This window comes from Mustela putorius, unplaced genomic scaffold (genome assembly GCF_011764305.1).
Source record: "Mustela putorius furo isolate JIRA1106 unplaced genomic scaffold, ASM1176430v1.1 tig00003911_pilon_pilon_pilon, whole genome shotgun sequence".
NCBI lineage: Eukaryota > Metazoa > Chordata > Mammalia > Carnivora > Mustelidae > Mustela > Mustela putorius.
In genome coordinates, this window is record NW_025422058.1 from 2,091,104 (window position 1) to 2,113,381 (window position 22,278).

The window sequence follows — 22,278 nt, forward strand, 5'->3', positions numbered from 1 at the left end:
TCTGTAAAGCAGGAAAAATTACAAGAGAAAACAAAGAGCTGTGAGTGTCCTATAGGATTGAAAAAGTTGAAAAGCCCAAACTATTCAAGAATTTGGACAACTGGTGGGTCCATTACTAGAAAAATGGTTGGAGCAAAATAATGATAATTATTATAATAATGAGACTACTTCATATGTGATTTTATAGAATAGAAATCTAATTTTAAAAGCATTGGGTCTATTAAATTAGAACTGGCATGTTTAGACTTCTTTCATTACTTTGTCACTCTTCCCTGTGTTTTCTGTGACATTTATACAAATGATTTTACACTTCATACAAATGATGCTAAGTACAAAGTAATGCAATGGCTAAATTTGTCACTTTTTTTCCTTGTACTTATCAAAAAACATTCACAGGGAATATTCATATTCATTTTAACGAGAGGTTTGAAATTCTATTCATTTTGATTACCTGTAAAAAAGTGATCTTAAAGTCATGGAGTTACTTTTTCCTTCTTCTTAATTATTTTATAGTTTGTTTTTCTATAACAGTATGATAAATTTTGTCAAGGATTTTAAAAAAATTAAGCAAATGTTTTTTCTTAAATGTCTTTAAAAACAAGCAAACTTGCTTGTTTTTAAGCAAAAAACAAGGAGATGTTTTACTGTTTTTTAAGAGGACTCTGAAAAAAACCCCTAAGCTTGAAGTCAGGTGTTCTGGGATCAATTCCTGCCTCTGCCTCTTATGAATGGTGAGACCTTTTTGTGAGTGAAATGACCGCTCTGTGCCTCTGGATCCTAGACTGTAAAATCACAGCCGTCGTACCAATGTCAAGTCGTTGCTCATTGTCACCAACAATAAGCTGCATAACCTTTAGAAAGTGTTTTGTGACTAGCCAGCCATCAAACAAATAAAAGGGACTCTTAAGGTGTCTTTATCTTTTCCTTAAGTGAATATGTTTTATAACATGTTTTGCGTAGAGATCGCAGTGCTCCTGTGAGGGCAGATGGTCAAAGAAACAAGATGAAATGGTGTTCAGAATATTTTACCCAAGTTGGAAAAGTGGTATTTTCCCGTGGCAGAAGATGACATGGCGGAAGGGGAGAGCAGAGGGGACTGGTTGCCAGCATCCTGCAGCCCTCCGGTGGAATGCGAGCGCAGCCACTCTTTGCCCTCTTCTTGGTTGGCCTGCCGAGACGACGGGGTGTATCTGCAAAACAGCACAGCTCAGACACTGAAGCACATCTACGGGGGCAAGGCAATACCAGGACAAGGAAACAATCGAGAGGAGCTTACTATTCAGACTGAACAACATTCTCAAACAGATTGAATCTAATTATAATTGCTTAGTTCTTCCAGATGATCTGACACCATCTGTGTGAATCTCACAGGGGGAAAAAAAATAAAAGATTTTGAAAGGAAAATTATGCTTCTGTGAGATATGTAGTTGAAAATCATAAGCAATGAGCAGACAGCCAAGTTAATTGAGAGGGACTCAAAAGCACAGTGCTTGGAAGGATGTGAAGATGGTGAAAGCACAGACTAAATATGGTAGACAGGGCTAGGCCAGGAGCCAAGGGAACTGGGGTGATGGCCACAGAAAGGCATAGGAAATGGAACACAAATTGACAGATCTTTTTTGGAAAAAAAAAAAAAGGAAAACATTAAAAAATACCACATTTATTTGGTTAAAATGGCACTTGACATCATGTCTAGATTTTTTTTTTTTTAAAAAGGGGGAAAAATGGGCTCACTTTAGTAGAAAATGAATTTCTGGAACAAAATCTTGAAATGGAATAATTGCAAGCTGTTTCCTATTATGAAGGGACTGGCGAGAAAAAGGGTAACAGGGAAAGACCTATTTGGCCAGTGCTCATTTTCACCAGAGTAAATAAATTCTTAACATCGAAGAACAGTTGACTCATTAAGTTCATATGTGTTATACCTCTATTAGTCATTCATTTTCTATCCTCTCCGCAGATTAAATTGTATAGTAAAGGAAGGCCATGGATTAAATTTTCATTTTAGTTTTTATGATGAACTGAATGATGACTTTGAGATTATTATGTTATCCTAGACTAATTCACTATCTAAATGGGCTAGCACTCCTGAAAAACAGAAATGAAAACTCCGGAGTTTTTACCAAAAGGATTCTTTAAAAATTCATACCTTAATTATAGTATTTGTCCTCTGATGATGAGAATGTATTTTCTTTGATTCAAATTAGAGAATCCTTCAACCTTTCAACATTAACTGGCCACATCTGTAGACTATATGGGTCGAGGTTTTGCAAGCATATGCCTCCAAGATGCAAAGGTTAGGGAAGTTAATTTTATTTTAATTTATAGAAGTGAGTTCTGAAATCTACCAAAAATTGCTGCTCCCCAAATAATGACATTAGACTGGATTTAATTTATGTAGTCTTGACCTCTACTGGTATCTCTAACCAGAGGCTTATCTCATCAACTCCTCAGGCCAGAGAAAACATTAGGATTAAAATTGATGCCATCCTCAATGGCAGATACCTTATTGCAAACAAAGAAAGAAAGAGGGAGAGAGACAGCACACAAAGTTTACGTAACAACAGACAAAGGCAGCAATGGGGCTGAGAGAAATATCTACCTTAGTCCCTTTTTGGGTAGTGTATTTCTGTCAAGCTGCATGCTGTTAAAACAAAGAAAACCCCTAAGGACATAATGCAAACAAAACCTCCAAATTACACATCCAACAAAAACGGTTCTCTAAACTTCACAAAATAAAATTTTTGTCACACATATTTGATGCTTAACTTATTGGAAAAGGCCAACCAAAGTGACCAGAGGTCTACTGTTTTAACATGTGCGGTGATAATTTAGTGACAGGATTATGAGCAGGTAGACTAAGTCATTTGTTTACATAATTCCCCTGTAGGTCCCGCTATGGTGGTTTTTGCTTCCGTGTGCAACTGACTAGACTTCCACTGTGATTTCAAATGCAAGAGAATCATAGGTAGAAATCGGATAGATCTGCTCTCCCTAAGTTAAAGTGATAACTTCTAATGGGCAGAGGAGATATTAAACACCTTAATACTTAAATTTTGTATTCATATTATTTTTAATAAAAATAAAGGCAGATATATCCATTTGTATATTAGAGAAGAAAAATATAATAAATATCTGCTTGAAATGTAATGTTTCTGGCACCATTTATTTAAATATTTAATAGAATTAATCTATGCCATCTTTTGGAAATTCGAAGTTAGGTATTTAAAAGGCTCTAAGTTTTATCTGGCTCTATTTTAAAGAATTCTCAACTGGCCATAGAAAGGGATGAAAGGTTGTGTCTGGAGAAAATGAGAAATGGCCTCTCTAAAAATAGAAGAGAGTGTCATCAGCTAAGTGGGACAAGTCTAGGGGTTTCTGTTACAATTTCTGGCATGTGAATAACCAAAGAATAAAATTAACTTGAATTTGAGGAATGATAGCTCTCTTCCAGTAGAACCTCCAATGATCAAAATAAATACACAGGATATGCAAAATGGGGATGATATAACACAAATGCAAACACATCAATTTGAAAATTAATCACTCAAAGCTAAAATGTTTTCTTCTATGTGTACTCCATTATTTAGCACTGCAGTAGAAAGCAACCAAAGACATTAAATGACTTTATTTATTGGGAATGTCCACATAAGGTAAATATCCTGTTATGCAGACACCAGTTCTAGTATACATTTTGACTACATAAAGTTTTTTCATGGTGTGCATAAGCAAACAAAAAGGAATCAGACTGAACAAATGTGAAAAACCTATAAATAGGAACTATGGTCAAGCTAAAGCATTAATATGGTCATGAACCATTTTAAAGGTTATCTTTTTCACGCGTGCAGATTTATTAAAGCTTGACATTGCCAAGGAGATTGAAAATAGGCACTGTTTGCCAAAATTATCAATTGTCTAAAGTGCACGTATTTATATCACACAGAGAATTGAATGAAAGAAAAATTAAAAAAAAACATTTAAATTTGCCTATAGAAGTTTTTTTCAAACTTTAGAAATATCTGATTGAATCTGGATACTGATCATTTTATAATGTAGACACTTTCCACACACCCTGAAAGGTCACAAGCTCCTATGCCTGCAAGGACCCGCAGACAGTGGAAACAACAAGGGAGAGGGGGGATTTTAGCCAACAGTCTGAGGAGGTCAGGCCCAGTTTGTTCCAAGCCAACAGAAGCTCTGCAGGGCTCCTTGAGCTGGTATTTCCAAACAAGCCAGCAATGTGTAAAGTTTATTACTACTTTAGATTATTTTTAAAGTTTGATTAGGTAAGGAAAAAAAAAGTTTGGTTAGGTTACAAAAAGCAAAACAAACTAAACAAAGTAACTGGGAACTGGTTATGGCTCAGGGGCCACCCATGATTTGGAGCAGCTGGAGGGAAAATTATTGAAGAATTTTTTGTGATTATTTATTATTTTATGACATTTTAATGAAAAAGGAATTTGAACCAAGTGAAAAGCTTTATGAAAAACTATTGATTCAATAATGTTAAGATATGAATATATCAGTAAAATATTTTGAAATTGTAGATAAGTAAATCCTGAACTTTTACACATCTCTTTCATATCACTCTAATTACTTTGTTTGCAATATTTACACATTAGCACATTTTCTGTCAGGTGTGGCTCTTTGGTTTCCTTAGCTGGCTGCTTAATTCTAATTAAGACTGGATCTCTCATATGATCTTATTTTCTCTTCAATAGATCATAAACTTTCTCAAATGTACTTTTAAAGATTAGAATAAATTGCTATTACCTGCCCAAGAAAAAGTACAACCTCTCATATCAAAAATTATTTCAAACCAATAATATCCTGGGAGGAATTAATTAATATTTATATTATATATTATACCTAGGAAAGTTATTTTATTTTTCACACTTTACTATTCATCAATACATTGCACTAAGAATCTCAAGGGCAAAATATGAATTTATTTTAAATTAGCCTAAGCTTTATTTTAGAAAAATTGTTTATCTGGTTATTTTTAATACTGGAACATCCCATTTGTAAAGCTGGTCTATTTCAAAAACTGATCAACAACAAGAAGATTTACTTAAAGAAAATTTGTGACTACATATTTGTCAGTGTATTTGTAAATGAAAATGTATCTTGGCATCTGCTAAAATACAGATAAAAGTCAAATACTAACATTACATTTGTATCTATAAAACTCAATTTATTCTCTGGTTTGATTTGAAGTTTACTTGGTTACAAACAGTTGTCTACTTTTCTGGGTTTTTGATACCTGACAGGCAAGAATTCTACCACTGAACCACCAATGCCTGATTTTTTAATATCTGAAGGTGAGCGAAATAAGTTGATGGCTAAATGGTCAGCTTAATACAGCCATATTGGTGATTTAAAAAATTAGTAATTTGGAAGGTGACTTGGGTTAATAAATAATGACCTATTTGCATGTGCTTATGACACTGTTACTTGGCTTCCTCACATTATCAGTATACAATCAAAGATGCATTTGTTAAAACTATAGGTTGTTAACAGATTTTCAATACAATTTGATTTTCTTGTTACAAGTCTTAAAAATGTCATACGAAAGTGCCCATTACCTTAAAGCATGGAAACTTAAATCCAAGATGCTGGAGGAAGCCTAATTTCTGAGCCAGAAGCTTAAATGAAACAGTACTTGTTTTCATGTATATAGTTGATCTTTACATATGCTATCTATAATGACAAAACTAGAAAGGACACAGATGCAAATGGCTACAGTTTAGTCTCTATCCCCCTGCGTTTGTCTTGTGTCTCTTGGCCCAGTTTTTTGTTGATGAAGAAAAACATCATTTTATAATCAGCAGCCTACCATAGGAACTATCAAGCATAGATATTTAGAAAGAATTTAGAGAATATAAATAATTCTCTTATCAGGGGATGTCTCATGGACATGGCCGTCCGTGTCCATGAGGACACCAAGAGGTACAGTGGGAGGGAAGCCATGTTTTACATTTCACAAAGGCAAGAGAAATGGAAGAACAGTGGGAAATTTTAGATTGAGGGACAACTAGTGCCATGTGGTAAGAGTCTAGGTAAGAGCTTTAGTCAATGTTTTAAAAAAATGAATCTGGAATTAAGGCTGGAAGTCTGGAAAAGAGGTGATAGGTCATCCTCAGTAACAGACTGAACAAAAGCTTAGGGAACCATATTGGGCATTTCCAGTGGCTGGTAGTGCTTTCACAAACAACACAACTAAGACATGTGGCCAACAGCATTTTTAAAAGCTTTAGGTGTGTCAAGAAACAAATTACATTAAGTTTATCTGGGAAAAGAGGCAATTCAGGACATTTTCCAGGAGGAAGGAGTCAGCACCAAAATACCTGAGAAAGGATTTTTGGGGTGAGAGAATCTAAAGACATTTTGGTTAACAGTGACACTTTCTGGTAAGCATATTCAGTAAAGAATGCCTCTTTATGTTTCTCATTGTAAATTAAAAAAAAAAAACTGCTTAAACCAATGGGAAACACTTTATAAAATGATTCATTTTCAAGAGGCCTATTAAAAATATTACTGATGTTATTAATTTTCTCTAAGAATTCATATCTGACAATTGGCTTTTTTTCCAACTCAACTACGATTCCCCAGTGATCTTTTTGCTCTTTTCCTATACAAGCACTAATAAAGCAAACTTAACATATTGCTCAGAGCCTAATTGTAGAATCCATTTAAATACGGTCTTTAAAAATGCTCAAATTATCATAAGGAGCTACGTTGTCTTGGAGCTTAGGCCAAATCATTAACATGTCTTGAGAAGACATCATTTAATACATAAACATATGCTTCAAATTTCATTCAAATTGCCTGTTTGGTACATATGTATGCATTCATATTAAGAAACTTAATTATACAATTACCCTATTCTTCATGGCTTTTTTTTTTTTTCCTTCTACGAACTTGGTAGTAAGAGCAAACAAAAGGCCCAGCCTCCTTTATCTTCTATCCCTTTAATTTTATATTCCTTCACAGAGTGGCATTCCCACTGACATCAAGGAAATTTGGTGGGGGAGGAAGGTAGGCACAGCGTGGGGAGGAAGGAGAGGGAAGACTTCATCAATGCCTCTAGGAAAGCTCACCTTTCTGAGAGAGTAGATCTCACACTACCCGTTCTCATGAGCAGGCTCTGCACCTCGTGAGTGCCTGTGGTCAGTCCAGACAGGGAGCCATGATGGCTGAGGGGGAGGTCAATAGACTCAGAGCTCGTATGGAGGCTAGTCATGGACTGGTAACTTGGAGTGTCCTTGCTGCCAGCAGAGGAACTGCTCAGATTGGCAGCCCACACGAGACCACCTGAGGTGAAAGAGTGGACCGATGCTGGGCTGGAAGCCAACGAGTGACTTAAGCTTATAACATCTGTAGTTAAGTCTGAGGGTTTATTGAAGAGAGGGCTGCTGCTGCCACTCAGCCCACCAGCACTGCCCATGCTGCCCGTACCAGACGACGGTGACTCCAGACTGCCTTGCCGCGCTAATGTGGTACTAGGACTGGGCATTACTGAGGAGGATTTCACACCCTCAGTATTAGGTGCAGAGGCAGATTTGCCACCTGCCTTGGCACCAAACAACCTAAAAGAAAAACAAATAACAACTTCAGTTGTTCCGAGACACTAATATCCACATTAAATATCTAGGGTTACAGTACACAGAGCCAAGTGTGCTTTAGCGCCTGAGCTGCCAAGCACTTCCTGTCTCTATGTTAATGAACTTTATAAGCTCGAACTTCTTAATCTCGTGCCAAAAAATCTCTCATATCACCATAAGTGTAAGTTGGTACTGGGCTGCCACCCAGGGGGTGGGGAGGAAAGGGGAAAAATAAAAGTAGATCAAACATGAAAATCCTTGGCTTTCACAGGTTAAGTGATTATGAGATTCTTTCGAGAAAATTAAAGAGTTTGAGCACACTTGCTGTTACCTATTTACAGAACCATTATAATGAAACAACTTCTACGCATTCGGTACGTAACACTTAAATTGTTTTTTCTTTTCTTTCTTTCTTTCTTTTTTTCACTGTAACAGTTTATTCAGAAACTAAAAGGAGTGCTTAAGGCAAGGTTTGGAGGTTATGTTACTTATCTGGTGGCCTGAGTGACGGCAGTCCGTTAGAAATGTGATTGGACACTGTTGGCAACATGTTGGTTTGTGTGTATTTTCCTCAAGAGAGACCAGAGGTTTTATGTCTGTTGCCAGGGCTATTCAAGTATATATTTATAATAGTGATTTGAAACATAGTTGGTGCTAACTTAGATGTAGGAGTTCAGTTCAGAAAACATTTTAGTTTTGTAAATGGAGCAGATGATATAATCAAATTTATGTAAATATGGAAATAAAGTGATATGAAGTAATGGCGTAATGATTACTAACTAATTAAGTTGCAATGAAATCTGTATTTCCTATAGTGAAAAATATTTTATGACGAATATGAGAAATTGTTTCATAGGTAATGGGCCACTGGAGGGCACTATTGGCTTTTATTTAAACAACAGAAATAATTACTCCCACTACGAGTCATTATTCTTTCCAATGAGAATCAACATTTCAAAAAGCCAGTTTTTCAGAATTAGTATTTCTACTGAGGCTTATAACATCTAGGCTTTCAAACAATCATGTATCTGAGATTGCTTGAAATGTAAATATGCCAAGACCCTTTATTTCCCAGTTATCAAGGTTCTTGGTTTATTCATTGTAATAAAAACAAATATTTAAAATACTTAACATATAGTGGACTCTAAACCACACTCTATCATTTCATAAACAAGGAAACAGAACCAGAGAGGTTTAACCATTTGTCCCAAGTCTTTAATGCTATGTATTTTCTTGCCACTTAAAATATATTAGTATTTGAAACAATCATAGTCCACACATTCAGTACTAAAGATAGTCCCTCTACAGAAACCAAGTTATACTGCTCATCAGAGTCCTATCCAAGAAAGCTGATGAAGCTACGAATCCTCGCCCACCCTGGAACTGAAACCCTATATGAAACATCCAGCTGTTTCAAATTCTGTCCATGATATACCTTGATTTTCATTAATATGTTAAGATATGGTGCTACATCATTTTCCAATCTGATCTCTTACAAGGAAAACCGTTTCATCTACATTCATGATCATTGACTCATTAAGAGCCATAAACACTGGAAACGAATACCAATAGTCATGAAGACCTATTTTATTTTATTTTTAATTGTGAAAAGGAGAGATGGAAATCTATGGAAATTTTAAAGTGATTATTTTATTACTACCTCTCGGTATTACCATCTATTTTTAAGTTTCTTATAAATGCTGTCTGTGTTGCTAATATTCGATGGATAGAGGGACTGAGAAGTTTGAGCATTTCTCAAAACGAACACCATTTTTTCCCCTAGCTATTTATAAGATCAGCTCTTTAAAACTCTCTGCACTCAGAAACTAAAAGAATCTAAGATATATGAACTTTAGAACACACATTTAGGATATACATGTATATCCTAAACGTGTGTTTGTGTGTGTGTGTGTGTGTGTGTGTGTGTGTGCGCACACACACACGTTTAGGATACAGGATTTAGGACACACATGGATTATTTATATTTATTAAACAGTTCCCGTGAATCCTACAGTATAGCATTTTCTGTTTTCCCAGCGTCATTTTATACATTCTTACCTTCGAAACGTAGGTGAGGCAATGTCAGGATACTTGGATCCTGGCTGCCTGAGCCCTTGTGTCCCACAGGCACTGGCAGAGGTAGGGCTGGATTTGGGGGAACCTGACAAAGAAACACTCTCTGAATCTGAGACTGCTACTTTTTCCTTCTCCTTGTCTGTCTGGTTGACAGTGACGGGGCTCGAGCGCCCTGACCCAATCTTAGTGGGTTCTCTGAGTTTCGAGGTGGAGGCACCAGCCGACTTGCTGCTGACGTTGGAATCGATGCTGCTGGTGCTGGACCTGTGGCCGCCTCGGCCGGGGATGCCGCTGGTGCTGGATTTGGAAGGGCGAGGCAAACTACGGTACTGGAGAGAGGTCTTGGAGCCCACATGCAGCACACCATCTTCCTGATTCTGGGAACCGTCCAGACTGGTTTTTCTCCCTGCATTTGACTTCCCACCAATGGCAGCAGATTTGGGAATTTTACCCAGGGTGGCCGACCCGCTTGTTATTGTTGCCCCACTGCTTGTGATCATAGTAGATGACCCTACTCCGCTTGGTTTCTTAAATCCAAAAGAGCTGGGAGCAGCTGATCTTCCAATGCCCGATGGGGGCTTTTTCCCCTCATCTCCGCTGCTTTTTCCTGCATCTGAAGGAGACCTCTGTAGAGATGACCCTTTTAGAGGAGTTTTGCCTTTCTCTGAAGCTTTGGCATCATCCGTTTTCCCTAATTAACGAGAAATACACAAATATACATGCATGTGCATTCTGATGAACGCAGTAACCTTTTTGTAAACGACGTGTAAAAATGTGAATACATCTTAAATTACTTCAGTTTCTATCTATTTATTTAGATCTCAATAGGTACAAGCTTTAACATACCAAGAGGATTGCCTACAAAGCTATAAAAATATGGCTCTTCGAGGAAATGTGACCAGTGATGAAGGAGATAAAATGAAAACATATATTTTTGCAGTTTGTTACTGTCTTATATCTCACAACTCTCTTCCTTTATCAGGATAGCACTTAATCTTATCAAGCTAAGTGCTAGAAAAAGAATTCATTTGAATAGCTGGAAGACGCTTCTACTTAGAGTCCTCTGGTACAACAATACCTCCCGTGGCACTATTTAAAATTGGGCACCATTTTTAAAATAGGGAAAAAAATCTTAAAAAAAAAAAAGATAGTACAATTTGGCAGAAGTCTTTCACTCTCTTCTTTCTTAAAGTATAATTCACAAATGGTGTTTCAAATCTCCAGCCGTCCAACCCATCACATTAGTGTGATTGCTCTTGCCTCTCAGTGGTGATAGTGAAATTTAGTGGCATATTTAACATAAATAGTCCAAACTTTCATAAGGAAGGCAGAAGGAAAGCAATCTTATTTTTATGAAGCCGACTTCTTTTATTTCTGCATGAACAGAAATGACTATGGCAGAATAAAGACACTCAATAGCCCCAAATTATAATGGTGCTCCCTCAAGAACGCCTAGATTGTTATATTCATGTGGGCTTCTATGGTAAAGTATGTGAAATTTACATGGAAAAGAATAACTATACAGAGAAGAATATGATGTAATTAAAAATAAAGCTCGTATTAACGTGAACAAAGATGGAATGGAAACCGTAAATTAAAACATTTTTGCATAACAGCTGTGAAGTGACAAGCCTACCCGGGGTCTTGAGTGCGCTCGTTCCAGCTTTCTGCCTAGAGGACGCTCCTCCTTGGGCAGACATGCCCCTTCTCCAGGAACCTGTCTGGGAGATGGACAGGGAGGCTTTCTGTGCTGTCTTCTCGGGGTCTTCAGGAAGTCCTGAGGAAACACCTTTCCACTTGCCAGTGCCATCCCCATGGCTGTCTAAGTCCTCCTCTGGTTTTTTCAGCTCCTCGGTAGTATCCCATGTCTCATCTGTCGTAGAACGTTTCTCGGAATCTGTCTTCAGCTATGGGGAAAATATTACCAAGAAACTTTGGGCAGAAAAATCTATGAAGTGTGAATAGGCCCTGGAATGTACCTTCAGATAACTGGTTTAAAAAAAAAAAAAGCACGGATTTATATTTCAAAAGAATTCCAAAGACTCCTATTTTTATCTGTCTTCATTTAAGTTTCATTAATTTTGGCCACGTAATTCTTACTTGCACATATTAGAGAATGTCAGAATAAATATGTGCAGAAAACCCCAAATTAAATACTCCAGAGAGGAAGGAATTTTCTATGTCAAGTTTAACAAGGAAAAGGAGGACAAGATAAAACTTAATCATCTAATACCCACTCTTGATTTACCATTCTCAAGAGATGTAGTGATTTATTTCAGAGATCAATATAAAATTAATCAAGAACTATCTAAAAATGAGGCTATCAAAATAATTTTTAGGGGCGCCTGGGTGGCTCAGTGGGTTAAGCCGCTGCCTTCGGCTCAGGTCATGATCTCAGAGTCCTGGGATCGAGTCCCACATCGGGCTCTCTGCTCAGCGGAGAGCCTGCTTCCCTCTCTCTCTCTGCCTGCCTCTCCATCTACTTGTGATTTCTCTCTGTCAAATAAATAAATAAAATCTTTAAAAAAAAATAATAATTTTTAGGGTTAAAAATATCAATATTACAAAAAGAGATATGGAACAGTAAGTCTTTCTCGGTTGGCCTGTAATCAATAGGAAAAAAATACATAAACACAAGTTGCTTCTATTTATACGATTATATCAGATTCAAAGGTCATGCTATATTTTAATCTCAGATGAAACGGTTTGGGGAGTAAGCCTGGGAGAAGTACTGGAGAAAGAAGGCAGGCAATTCTCACCTGTGTGTTCTTCCTGGAGGGGACTGTGATGTTGGAGTAAGAGCTGACCGAGGATGTGGTGTTCAAGTCGTCCGTGCTGATATTATCAAGGGTGTCACTGAGACCACTGCTCACAGAGCTGCTGTCATCCCAGCTAAAGGCAAGAAACAGAGCAGCAATGAGCTACACACAGGAGGCTTGAGGGAAGTCACCTATATTTTTATATAACATTTATCATGTATCAGGAAGATAATCCTCACTTTTTTAATCTCATGATGAAAAATTATTGACTTTCCATTTTAGGAGAATCATATTACAAAAGAAATTGAAAGCAGGCCTGAGGATAACCTTATCTGATATTTGCAAAGAATCACTGTTTAGTACAGATCCAGGCTCCAGGGGAGTATCTATAGAATGAATGAAAACACTAAAACAAATACGGCATGGTATCAGAAAAGAATAAAACCACCAGTGATTTTCCCCCCTGGAAAAAGCAACATAGCATGTAAGAATTTAGTTTTTATTCTAAGAGTTTAAAAAACAAAACACACACACACACCCAACAACTGTGCTTCAGTTAGGAATCAGTAAGTCATTCCACATTCTTTCTCCTACCTTAGCAACTACTAAGGATTCACCAACACTTGAACTTTGAGTTTCATTTCTATCATATCATCACTCCTGCCATACCTCACAGTTTCTGGCCTGCAATCAATAAACAATAACCTCTTATTTGGCCTTCCTGCCTGTGGTCTTTCTCAATACAACTTCATTGCTAAATTTGGGTCAATGATCAAAATGATCACAAAAATTCACATCTGGCCCTGTCACTTCCCTTCTTCAGAGACTTTTCTTTACCAAAGCCATAGATTCCAAAATAGAATGCACTCGCCTCACAGGATGAACAAGGCAATCCATTGGGACATAAGAAAAAAATATTTGAAATTCTGAATATATTTGTTTTTAATCTAAAGAAGAAAAAACAAAATAGGCTATATTAATATTCATATGCAGGCTAATGTGTGCACTCTCATGGAGTCAATGTGTCAGATGATGTGGAACTAACGTAGGATAAACAGGGTAACTTGAATGAGAATGGCAGCTCTGCAGTTCAAAGGGGTGGGACCCAGTTCCCTCATTTACTGGCTGGTTCTCAGTCTACTGTGCTGTCCTGCTGCTTACCTGTGCTCTGTTAAACAAATTCACACCCACAGGATACATATATTAGATACAGACAAAAGTTAAGTTTTATAAAATGGATAAGTGTCTTTAAAAACAATGTCTACATTAGGAGAATATCCATAATGAAAGCATAAGCAAACCACAGAGGAACAGTGGTGAACTGATAGTTTGCCTCCTCTGGTATGTGTGTTTTATGAGGTGTGTCATAAATTCAAAATAACAGTGATATGTTGAGATCACACATGAAACCAATAAGAAATGCAACTATCAAGAAGAAAATAAAATTTGAATTTATAGCAAACAGTGTTAATGATGATCCTTCCCTAGCTGTATATTTTGTTTGTGATATTAGCTCCTGATAGCATAGTCCAATGAAAAATGGGCAGAAGACATGAAAAGACATTTCTCCAAAGAAGACGTGCAGATGGCCAACAGACACATAAAAAGATGCTCATCATCACTTATCATCAGGGAAACGCAAATCAAAACCACAATGACATATTACCTCATACCTGTTAGAATGGCTAAAATCAACAACACAAGAAACAACAAGTGTTTGCAAGGATATGGAGAAAAAGGAACCTTCATGCTCTGTTGGTAGGAATGAAAACTGGTGCAGCCACTGTGGGAAACAGTATGGAGGTTCCTTAAAGACTTAAACATAGAACTAGCCAACACCAAGCCAAATAAGTCACAGAAACACAAGTACCGCATGATTTTACCCATACGTGGGCTTTAAGAGACAAAACAAGTGAGGAAAGGGGGGGAAAGAGAGGGAGAGTAGAGAGAGACAAACCAAGAAACAGACTTTTAACTATAGGGAGCAAACTGATAGTTATCGGAGGGAAGGCAGATAGTGGGATGCATGAAACAGGTGATGGGAAGTAACGAGGAACTTCTGATGAGCACCAAGTGAGGTATGGAAGTGTTGAATCACGTATTCAACACCTGAAACTAATGTAACACTGTATATTAACTGGAATTAAAACAAAAACTTAAAAAAACGTAATTTTCCTAAAATTTTAAAAGTATAGTGTTATTTCTCTCTTCTCCTCTGGATTCCAGAATCTTCTTCCTAATACTGGAATTGCCTTTACAAAGGTCAATAAATCCATGAAGTGAATGCTTACTATGTGTCCTACTCTTCTAATTACTTTATATTATATAATCCTCAAATAAATCTATGAGACAGGCATTGCAAAGATTAAGGTAGGGGGTGCCTGGGTGGCTCAGTCAGTTAAGCATCTGTCTTTGGCTCATGTCACGATCCTAGGATCCTGAAACTGAGTCGCACATCAGGCGGGACACTGCTTCTCCCTCTGCCTGCCATTCCCCCTGCTTGTGTGCTCTCTCTCTCTCTGACAAATAAATAAATAAAATCTTAAAAGAGAAAGAAAGAAAGAGAGAGAGAGAGAGAGAGAGAGAGAGAGGGAGAGAGAGAGGAGGGGGGAGGGAGGAAGGAAGGAAGGAAAGAAGTGAGGGAGGGAGGTGGTTTCAGGTAGGTTAAATGACATGCCTAAGAGCACATGATTGACTTGGGATTTGAACCCAGGAATTATGTTCCATGGCTTGATTAGCATTATGCTCCCCTGCCTCCGAGCTTTTCACCCCTTCTCTCTTGAAATATATCAATGATGAGTCTTCAAGCTCTTTGCAAAGTTCACAGAGTCCTGCAAATCCTTTATTTTTTCCTCTTCTATGGGATTCCTTTGAATTTGTCAATATTTAGAAATGTATCTTAACTCACCTTTTACATTCTTTCTTGGAAATTCCCTAGTCTTCCATAACTTCCATATCACCTCTGTGGTTTTGACATTTAATTCACATCTTTAACCAGACTTGTTCCTGACTACCAAATCAGCATTTCCAGCCTTCTACTGGACAGATTTTCTCAAAATCTACATTTATTATGGGATTTGCTCTAACTTAACATTACTGGATAGAAGCAGCATTTTCCAAAGTAAAATCATTTCATTCATTTAACAAACATCTACTAGTCATCTCTTCAGCAGTAGACAACATGGAATGTACTGGGATTATAAAGATAAATCAAATACAATCCTGACTTTGGGTAAATCAGATTGTGATCAAGAATATAGAAAGGCACAAAAAATGGATATAACAGGTGATAGATGCTACATCATAGTGATTAACATAGATTATTTTATCACTCCACAATATTCGTATTGAGGAAATAATTCTTCAACTCTTCAAATAGGTGATAGAAGCTTTGCCATGCCATACATATTAGGATGTCTTTTCAACATCTCAAAATCACTCTGCTAGATTCCATCATTTCTCCTTAAAAATTATTCTCGCTTTCAAGTTACTGACATTACCTATTAATCTTTCTGTCATAAAATCTAAGTGTTTTTTCCTCTCTTCCTGGCTCTATTCTTAGTTATCACTAATCCTTGAAAAATCCTTCTCAGCTGCAGGTAACATGGCCACCCTTTTCCATATATGCACTGCCTCTGCTTGTCCTTCCTTCCATAAAAGTTATTAGTAAGTATCCACTCCGTTTCATTAAGCAATGAGTAAATTATAACCCCTCTCCTTGAAGAACTCAGTGTTTATTGTTGAAAACAAAAATTTAAACAAAAGATGACAATATAACATGGTAAGCTGTTTTAATTAGAGGTGAGTGTAATATGTATGGCATGGCAAAGCTTCTATCACCTATTTGAAGAGTTGAAGAATTATTTCCTCAATACGAATATTGTGGAGTGATAAAATAATCTATGTTAATCACTATGATGTAGCATCTATCACCTGTTATATCCATTTTTTGTGCCTTTCTATATTCTTGATCACAATCTGATTTACCCAAAGTCAGGATTGTATTTGATTTATCTTTATAATCCCAGTACATTCCATGTTGTCTACTGCTGAAGAGATGACTAGTAGATGTTTGTTAAATGAATGAAATGATTTTACTTTGGAAAATGCTGCTTCTATCCAGTAATGTTAAGTTAGAGCAAATCCCATAATAAATGTAGATTTTGAGAAAATTTTGTTCAACACATTTCTTTGCTAAACAATCCTAAAGGGACAAATTTTGATTGATGACAACATTATCTTCCTAATCTATCCTGTGATTTTGACTTTCATCTTTGATTTTTGTGGGTACCAGAATTCTCCCTGGCTAGTATGCAATTAATCTTGTTTATTATGGCACACTTAATTAAGTTGAAAAAGCTTCATAAAAATAGGGTTTTTTACTGAAAAAAAAGATAATTTACTCACATAATTAGCTCTGAGGTCTCAAGCCTCATCAATATATTTTCTCCATCCTTTCATTTTTAATTTCATTAAGATGTGCTAAGAATTCTTGATGATATTATTTATAAAAGGGCAACTCTCTTTCTCTTCCAAGTTACAGATCTGTTACTCTCCTAAATTTTTCTCAACAATCTAGGACAGCTCAAAACATGACAAATCTGTGGATTTTATCCACATAGATTGCATTTACACATTGGATTGTTCCCAGTTTTTAAATACTATGAATAAAACTGTTAAGAACATTCTCCTATATTCTACTTGTGTGACATTTTAGAACAGACAAAACGACAGATATGTGGAATGACCAGTGATGGCCAGTGGTCAGAAGTAGGTGAAGATTCATGGTGGCCATACTTGGCTTGAGGCATATGTCAAAACTCAGAACTATAGGGAAAAAATTATTACTCAGTTAAAAGCCAAAAATGTAGCCAGTTAGCCTATTGGCAAATGACAATTTAGATATACACTAGATTACTAACTATTACAAGAACAGAATGATTTTTTTTTGGCATGTCTTTTAAGAGTGCGTATTTAAATGTTCAATAACTCAATGGGGCTAGGGATCTATTTTATTTATCTGGTCATGCATTTGTAGCTCTGACCCCCATATGTACCTCTGAATTCAAGCAGAAGTAGACCTGCTTGAAAACAGATGTATTATATGTTCAAGGTCTTCTTTTTCTTCCTTTTTATAATGAAGAATTTTGAAATATTAATTAAATTATTATTATTACTATTGTTATTATTATTATCCTTAAAGAGAGAGAGAGAGACAGAGCAGGAGAAAGGAGAAAGCAGGAGAATCTTAAGCAAACTCCATGCCCAGCACAGAGCCCAACACAGGTCTCAGTCTCACAACCCTGAGATCATGACCTGAGCCAAAATCAAGAGTCAGATGCCCAACCAACAGAGCTGCCCAGGTGCGCCTAACTAAAGAACAGGTAAAATAAGTTTGCAGATTTAAAATGAATTCTGGAGGAAAAGGCTATTTTTCAACACAGTCATTTTTCATGTAGTAGCAATTCATACAGCAGGTACTCAGCCAGGCTCTACAATAGTTCATATTGCCTGGTCAACTGTCCTACTTCTACATGAACAAGTAAAACACATTTTCTTTCAATAAATAATTCTGATACTTCAGGCATTTAATAGTAACCTCAATCTCAATTTGATAGCTCATTAAATACTCCATTAATGATCTAAATAAACATGCATATTACTACTGATTCCTCTAGAAGTACTGTGTTCAAACCCTAATGCAATTCCAATTATGAGAATGTTGTGTAGAAAGTTCTGGATACACTCATTCTTTCTAAGGGAAAAGTAGACAACATTTGCATAACAAAATGAAAGCATCACTTCAAAAAACACCCTATTCCAAGATAGCTTTGTTTTGTATTTCCGTTATTTATGGCAATTTAAATAATACACAAAAGAAGAGACAGACACTTTTAAAAAAATATATATATATACTTTGACACCATGACATCTGCAATAATAATTTAAAAAATACAAAGAATCTGGGGTCTATCTAGGCTTTGTGCTTTGGCACCATTATGTTAAACCAATTAATTTCTTCTCAAAACTAAATAAACACAAAACCACTTAGACTTATGCCATATCTTCTTTCTTTCTTTCTTTCTTTCTTTGTTTATCAGCAAACACAATGCACTACCTGTCAAGTTTGAGCATTGCAACCACTGAAGTGTAAATTCTATATTACTTCAGGGTCATTGACAGAAAGCAATGTAGTGTATTTCAACAAAGATTTATTCAGCATCTCCCTGGAAAAATATTTCATTATAAAGAAAAGAAAAAAAGACTTCTGAATTGGAAAAACCCAAGTATATAACAACAAGAACATGCTAAAAATAATTTTATGTTAAAAATATTCTTTTGGAGAGCTTGGGTGGCTCAGTTATTAGCAGTCTAACCCTTGATTTTGGTTCAGATCATGAGGAATATATATATTCTCCTCAAATTATAAAATGTAAATGGTCTTTAATTGCAGGTTTTTTTTTTTTTTTTTTTTTTTAGTTTTAGTTTTAGCTTATACTTTCCAAAAGTGTTTTTTTTTTCCTTTTTTTTTTTTTTTAAGATTTCATTCATTTACTTGTCAGAGATAGAGAGCAAAAGCAGGGTAAGAGCAGGCAGAGGGAGAAGGAGGCTCCCCATCAAGCAAGGAGCCCAATGTGGGACTTGACCCTAAGACTCTGGGACCATAACCTAAGCCACCCAGGTGTCTTACCTTCAAAGGTATTTCATCCTGCCAATGCTCATTAATTATGCAAAAATAGTAGAGTTTAAGAGCAAGTTTAGAATCTAGTTGTAATGTCTTTTTCCCTGTGAATCCTCTCATGAAATTCAAGGAAACTAATTCTTCCACATCTGTGTTTTACTCTAGAATGCTTCCACTGTACTGTAGTTTATCTGCTCACAAAGCTATTTTAGCCACAGGATCACGTTTGAGGGCAAGGAGAGTGGCTTGTTTCCTGGAATCTCTGTACCCAGGTTGGCATCTGGCCCATGACAGTTTCTCCACATTTGCAAAATAAATGAATAAATGATCTAGTCTCACATAGTAACAATCTATAGCCTTCATCTGATTCATTCACTCATCCTAACCCTTCAGTGGGCAAATAATTTTGAATTGTGGTTAAAAAAAAAAAAAAATCAAAGGGAAAAAGTGAGGGAGAAACCAGTTAGAGGGACCTGCTAAGTTTGAGTGAAGAAAGAACCATCTCTTTGAAGAGGTAATTTTAAATAAGCATTATGTAAACAAGCGAAGGCTGAAGAAAGGCCATCTGTGAAAGTGGTGGAGGAGAGAGCATTGAAGAAAGAGGAGACAAGTGTAAAGACCCAGAAACAGCAGAAGTCAAGGTACAGCAGGCAAGGGGAAATGGGGAAGTTCTGAGATTGCAAAAGTAGGCATTGCTAGCCCCTAAGGGATTTTACAGACAATGTGGAGAAACTCAACCTCCTTAGAGGCAAAATAAAAACATCAAATAGATTTAAGCAGTTAAATGACATGAGGATATATATTTTAACAAGTATTTTAGTATTATGAATATACTGGAGGTAAGGAAGAATGGAAGCAAGAAGCTCAAGGAGGAGGCTATTGTGACCTTCTTGTTTCTGACCGGGGAAATACTTAACAGAAGGCACTCTCAAGATATATTTGGAGGTAAAAATGGTAGAATTTGTTCTTGGTTGGTGTGACATCATAATAAATACATATTTATTTCTCTCTTTCCTGGATTCCTGATATAGAGCTCCTAAACTTTCATAATTTCATGAGTGATAAGGGTACCAGGATCATCTCTTGTTCTAATATCTGGTCTTCAACCCCAGTACCTAACATAGGGCTCCTGAGCCTCTTAGAATTTCCTGAGTAATAGAAGTATCTTCTGTTCTAATGAGGGAACCCTTGGTTGGCTCCAGATAGCTCACTGATTTTTATTTTACCCCAATTCATAATCATTTGCACATTTAAGTGTAGAATGAGTGGCCTTACTTTGTGACTATGTAAGATGAGATCATTTATCGACTTATCCCACACCTCTGTCCTCTGGGATGGGAGAGAGGCAGAATATTCAGTTAATAATGTATCACGCCTATGTGATGAAGCTTCCATAAAAATTCATAAATTACAAGTTTTGGAGAGTTTCCAAGATGGTGAATACATGGAGGTGTTGGGAGCCTCGTGTGCCGGGAGAGGGCATGGAAGTTCAAAGTTCTATACTCCTTCTCTAATTTTTGCCCTATGTACCTCTGCTATTGGCTGTTCAGATAATGTTCAGTATCTTTTGTCATATTCTTTATAACAAACTAGTAAATATAAATAGCTGCTACCCTGAATTTTGTGAGGCATCCTAGCAAATTACCAAATGTGGAGGGAGTCGTGGGAACCCCCATTGTAGCCAGTAAGTCAAAAATATAGGAAGCTTGGACTTGCAATTTGTATCTGAAGTGGGGGAAGTCTTTTGGGACTGAAGCCTTAACTTATGGGATCTGATGTTCATATCCAGATAGTGCCAGACTTGAGTTGAATTCAACTGTAGGACTGGCAGCTGGGGTGAGAGAATTGATTGCTGTGGGAAAAGCCCCAAACATTTGGTGTCAGAAGCATTCTATGAGTAGAGATTTTTTTAGTTTTCTTTTATTAGTTATAATGTGTAAAAGAGGGGAAAAAAAAGATTTTAGATCTCTTGTATACTTTCTACCAGCACCAGAGGCATGAATGTATTTTCAGAAAAGTAAAGAATCCATCAGTAGGATTCAAAATATAATTTTAATCCCAAATTCAGTTTGCACTTGGAAACATGAGTTTCACATACCATGGGAAACTGATAGTCTACTGTATCATAATTTAAGTGGATAACTCTTTATAAACTGATAATTCATGTAAACATAAAGTAAAAACCTTTCTATTTTCATTATTTTTAGTATGTACAAAATGCTATGTATTTACCATGAAACATTCATAGAGATTACATTTCTACCATGTGGGTTTTGGGTAAGGAGAGCAATCAATAAACTCAAGGTACTAAACTTTTAGTTCCCTTTTCTTTTCTCTAGAAAACAAAAAATGAAGATTTATTATATTGTAGCATCAGATAAGGTAAGATAAATGAAAAATGAAAAGCCCTTGTTCTTTACAAAAGAAAGCCCTAAGTAGATGTGGTTAAATGGGATGAAGGATGTTAGCGTGAAATGAATTTATGCAGTCAGGCAGATTTGTATGTTTTAATGATATCTGAAGCAGATAAGAAACATCTATTTTTGTTTTTATTATAATATGAGCTGAAATCACAAGAGATAAAATGATCTTACTTAAAATTACTTTGCAGAAACCCATTACTAGCATAACGCTTACTGTAATTTTGCTAGTTTCTTCCAGTGTTCATTTTCATGATGCTGTTATATGGTTGGAATAGGTACAAGTTTATTTAAAAGTTTCTGTTAGTGATAAGCTGAGACTATAACGTATGACATGAGAGTTAACCCAAGGACTCATTAAGATCCACTGGCATCATTTTATATCTTATATTAATTTCAAAGCCAGTATGTGCTTATTGTGTAAAACTAGGCAGTCCCAACATATATAAAAGAGACAGAGTGAATCATCTGCAATCCCACCCAGAAGAAACAACCACTAACATTTTGCTGATTTCTAGCCATTCATTTTCTAGATGCACTGTATGAACAGAAACCAATTAATCTGGCTGAGACCTTGCTGATTATAATATCAGTATCTGTTATTCATTAATCACTTATTTTATATGACATTTTCATGATTTTGAATGTCCTTAAAATCTTTCTGACATAATGATATCATATAAATTATTATATATTTAACCATTTCTGTTTTAGGAAATATGATATACTTTGTAATT

At 36.3% G+C, this 22,278-nt stretch overlaps 1 protein-coding gene and 1 long non-coding RNA gene across 9 annotated transcripts in view; one reads left to right on the forward strand and one right to left on the reverse strand.

Annotated features, from left to right (window-relative positions):
• NAV3 (neuron navigator 3) overlaps positions 1 to 22,278 on the reverse strand; it is a 597,791-nt gene that overhangs the window by 84,777 nt on the left and 490,736 nt on the right. For 4 of the 8 annotated variants that reach the window (XM_045069074.1, XM_013056014.2, XM_045069071.1 and 1 more), the window contains 6 exons: positions 12,440 to 12,572; positions 11,317 to 11,587; positions 9,663 to 10,371; positions 7,101 to 7,589; positions 2,603 to 2,644; positions 1,030 to 1,190 (listed from right to left, as the gene is read on the reverse strand). In XM_045069074.1, coding sequence (XP_044925009.1) covers positions 1,030 to 1,190; positions 2,603 to 2,644; positions 7,101 to 7,589; positions 9,663 to 10,371; positions 11,317 to 11,587; positions 12,440 to 12,572 — 1,805 coding nt within the window. The remainder of the gene's footprint in view (positions 1 to 1,029; positions 1,191 to 2,602; positions 2,645 to 7,100; positions 7,590 to 9,662; positions 10,372 to 11,316; positions 11,588 to 12,439; positions 12,573 to 22,278) is intronic. The other 4 variants (XM_045069073.1, XM_045069072.1, XM_045069075.1 and 1 more) reach the window with 3 other exon arrangements.
• On the forward strand, positions 7,636 to 10,476 carry LOC123388822. Its single transcript, XR_006603332.1, has 3 exons — positions 7,636 to 7,785; positions 7,876 to 7,978; positions 9,835 to 10,476. It is a non-coding gene; the product is annotated as an uncharacterized LOC123388822 (long non-coding RNA).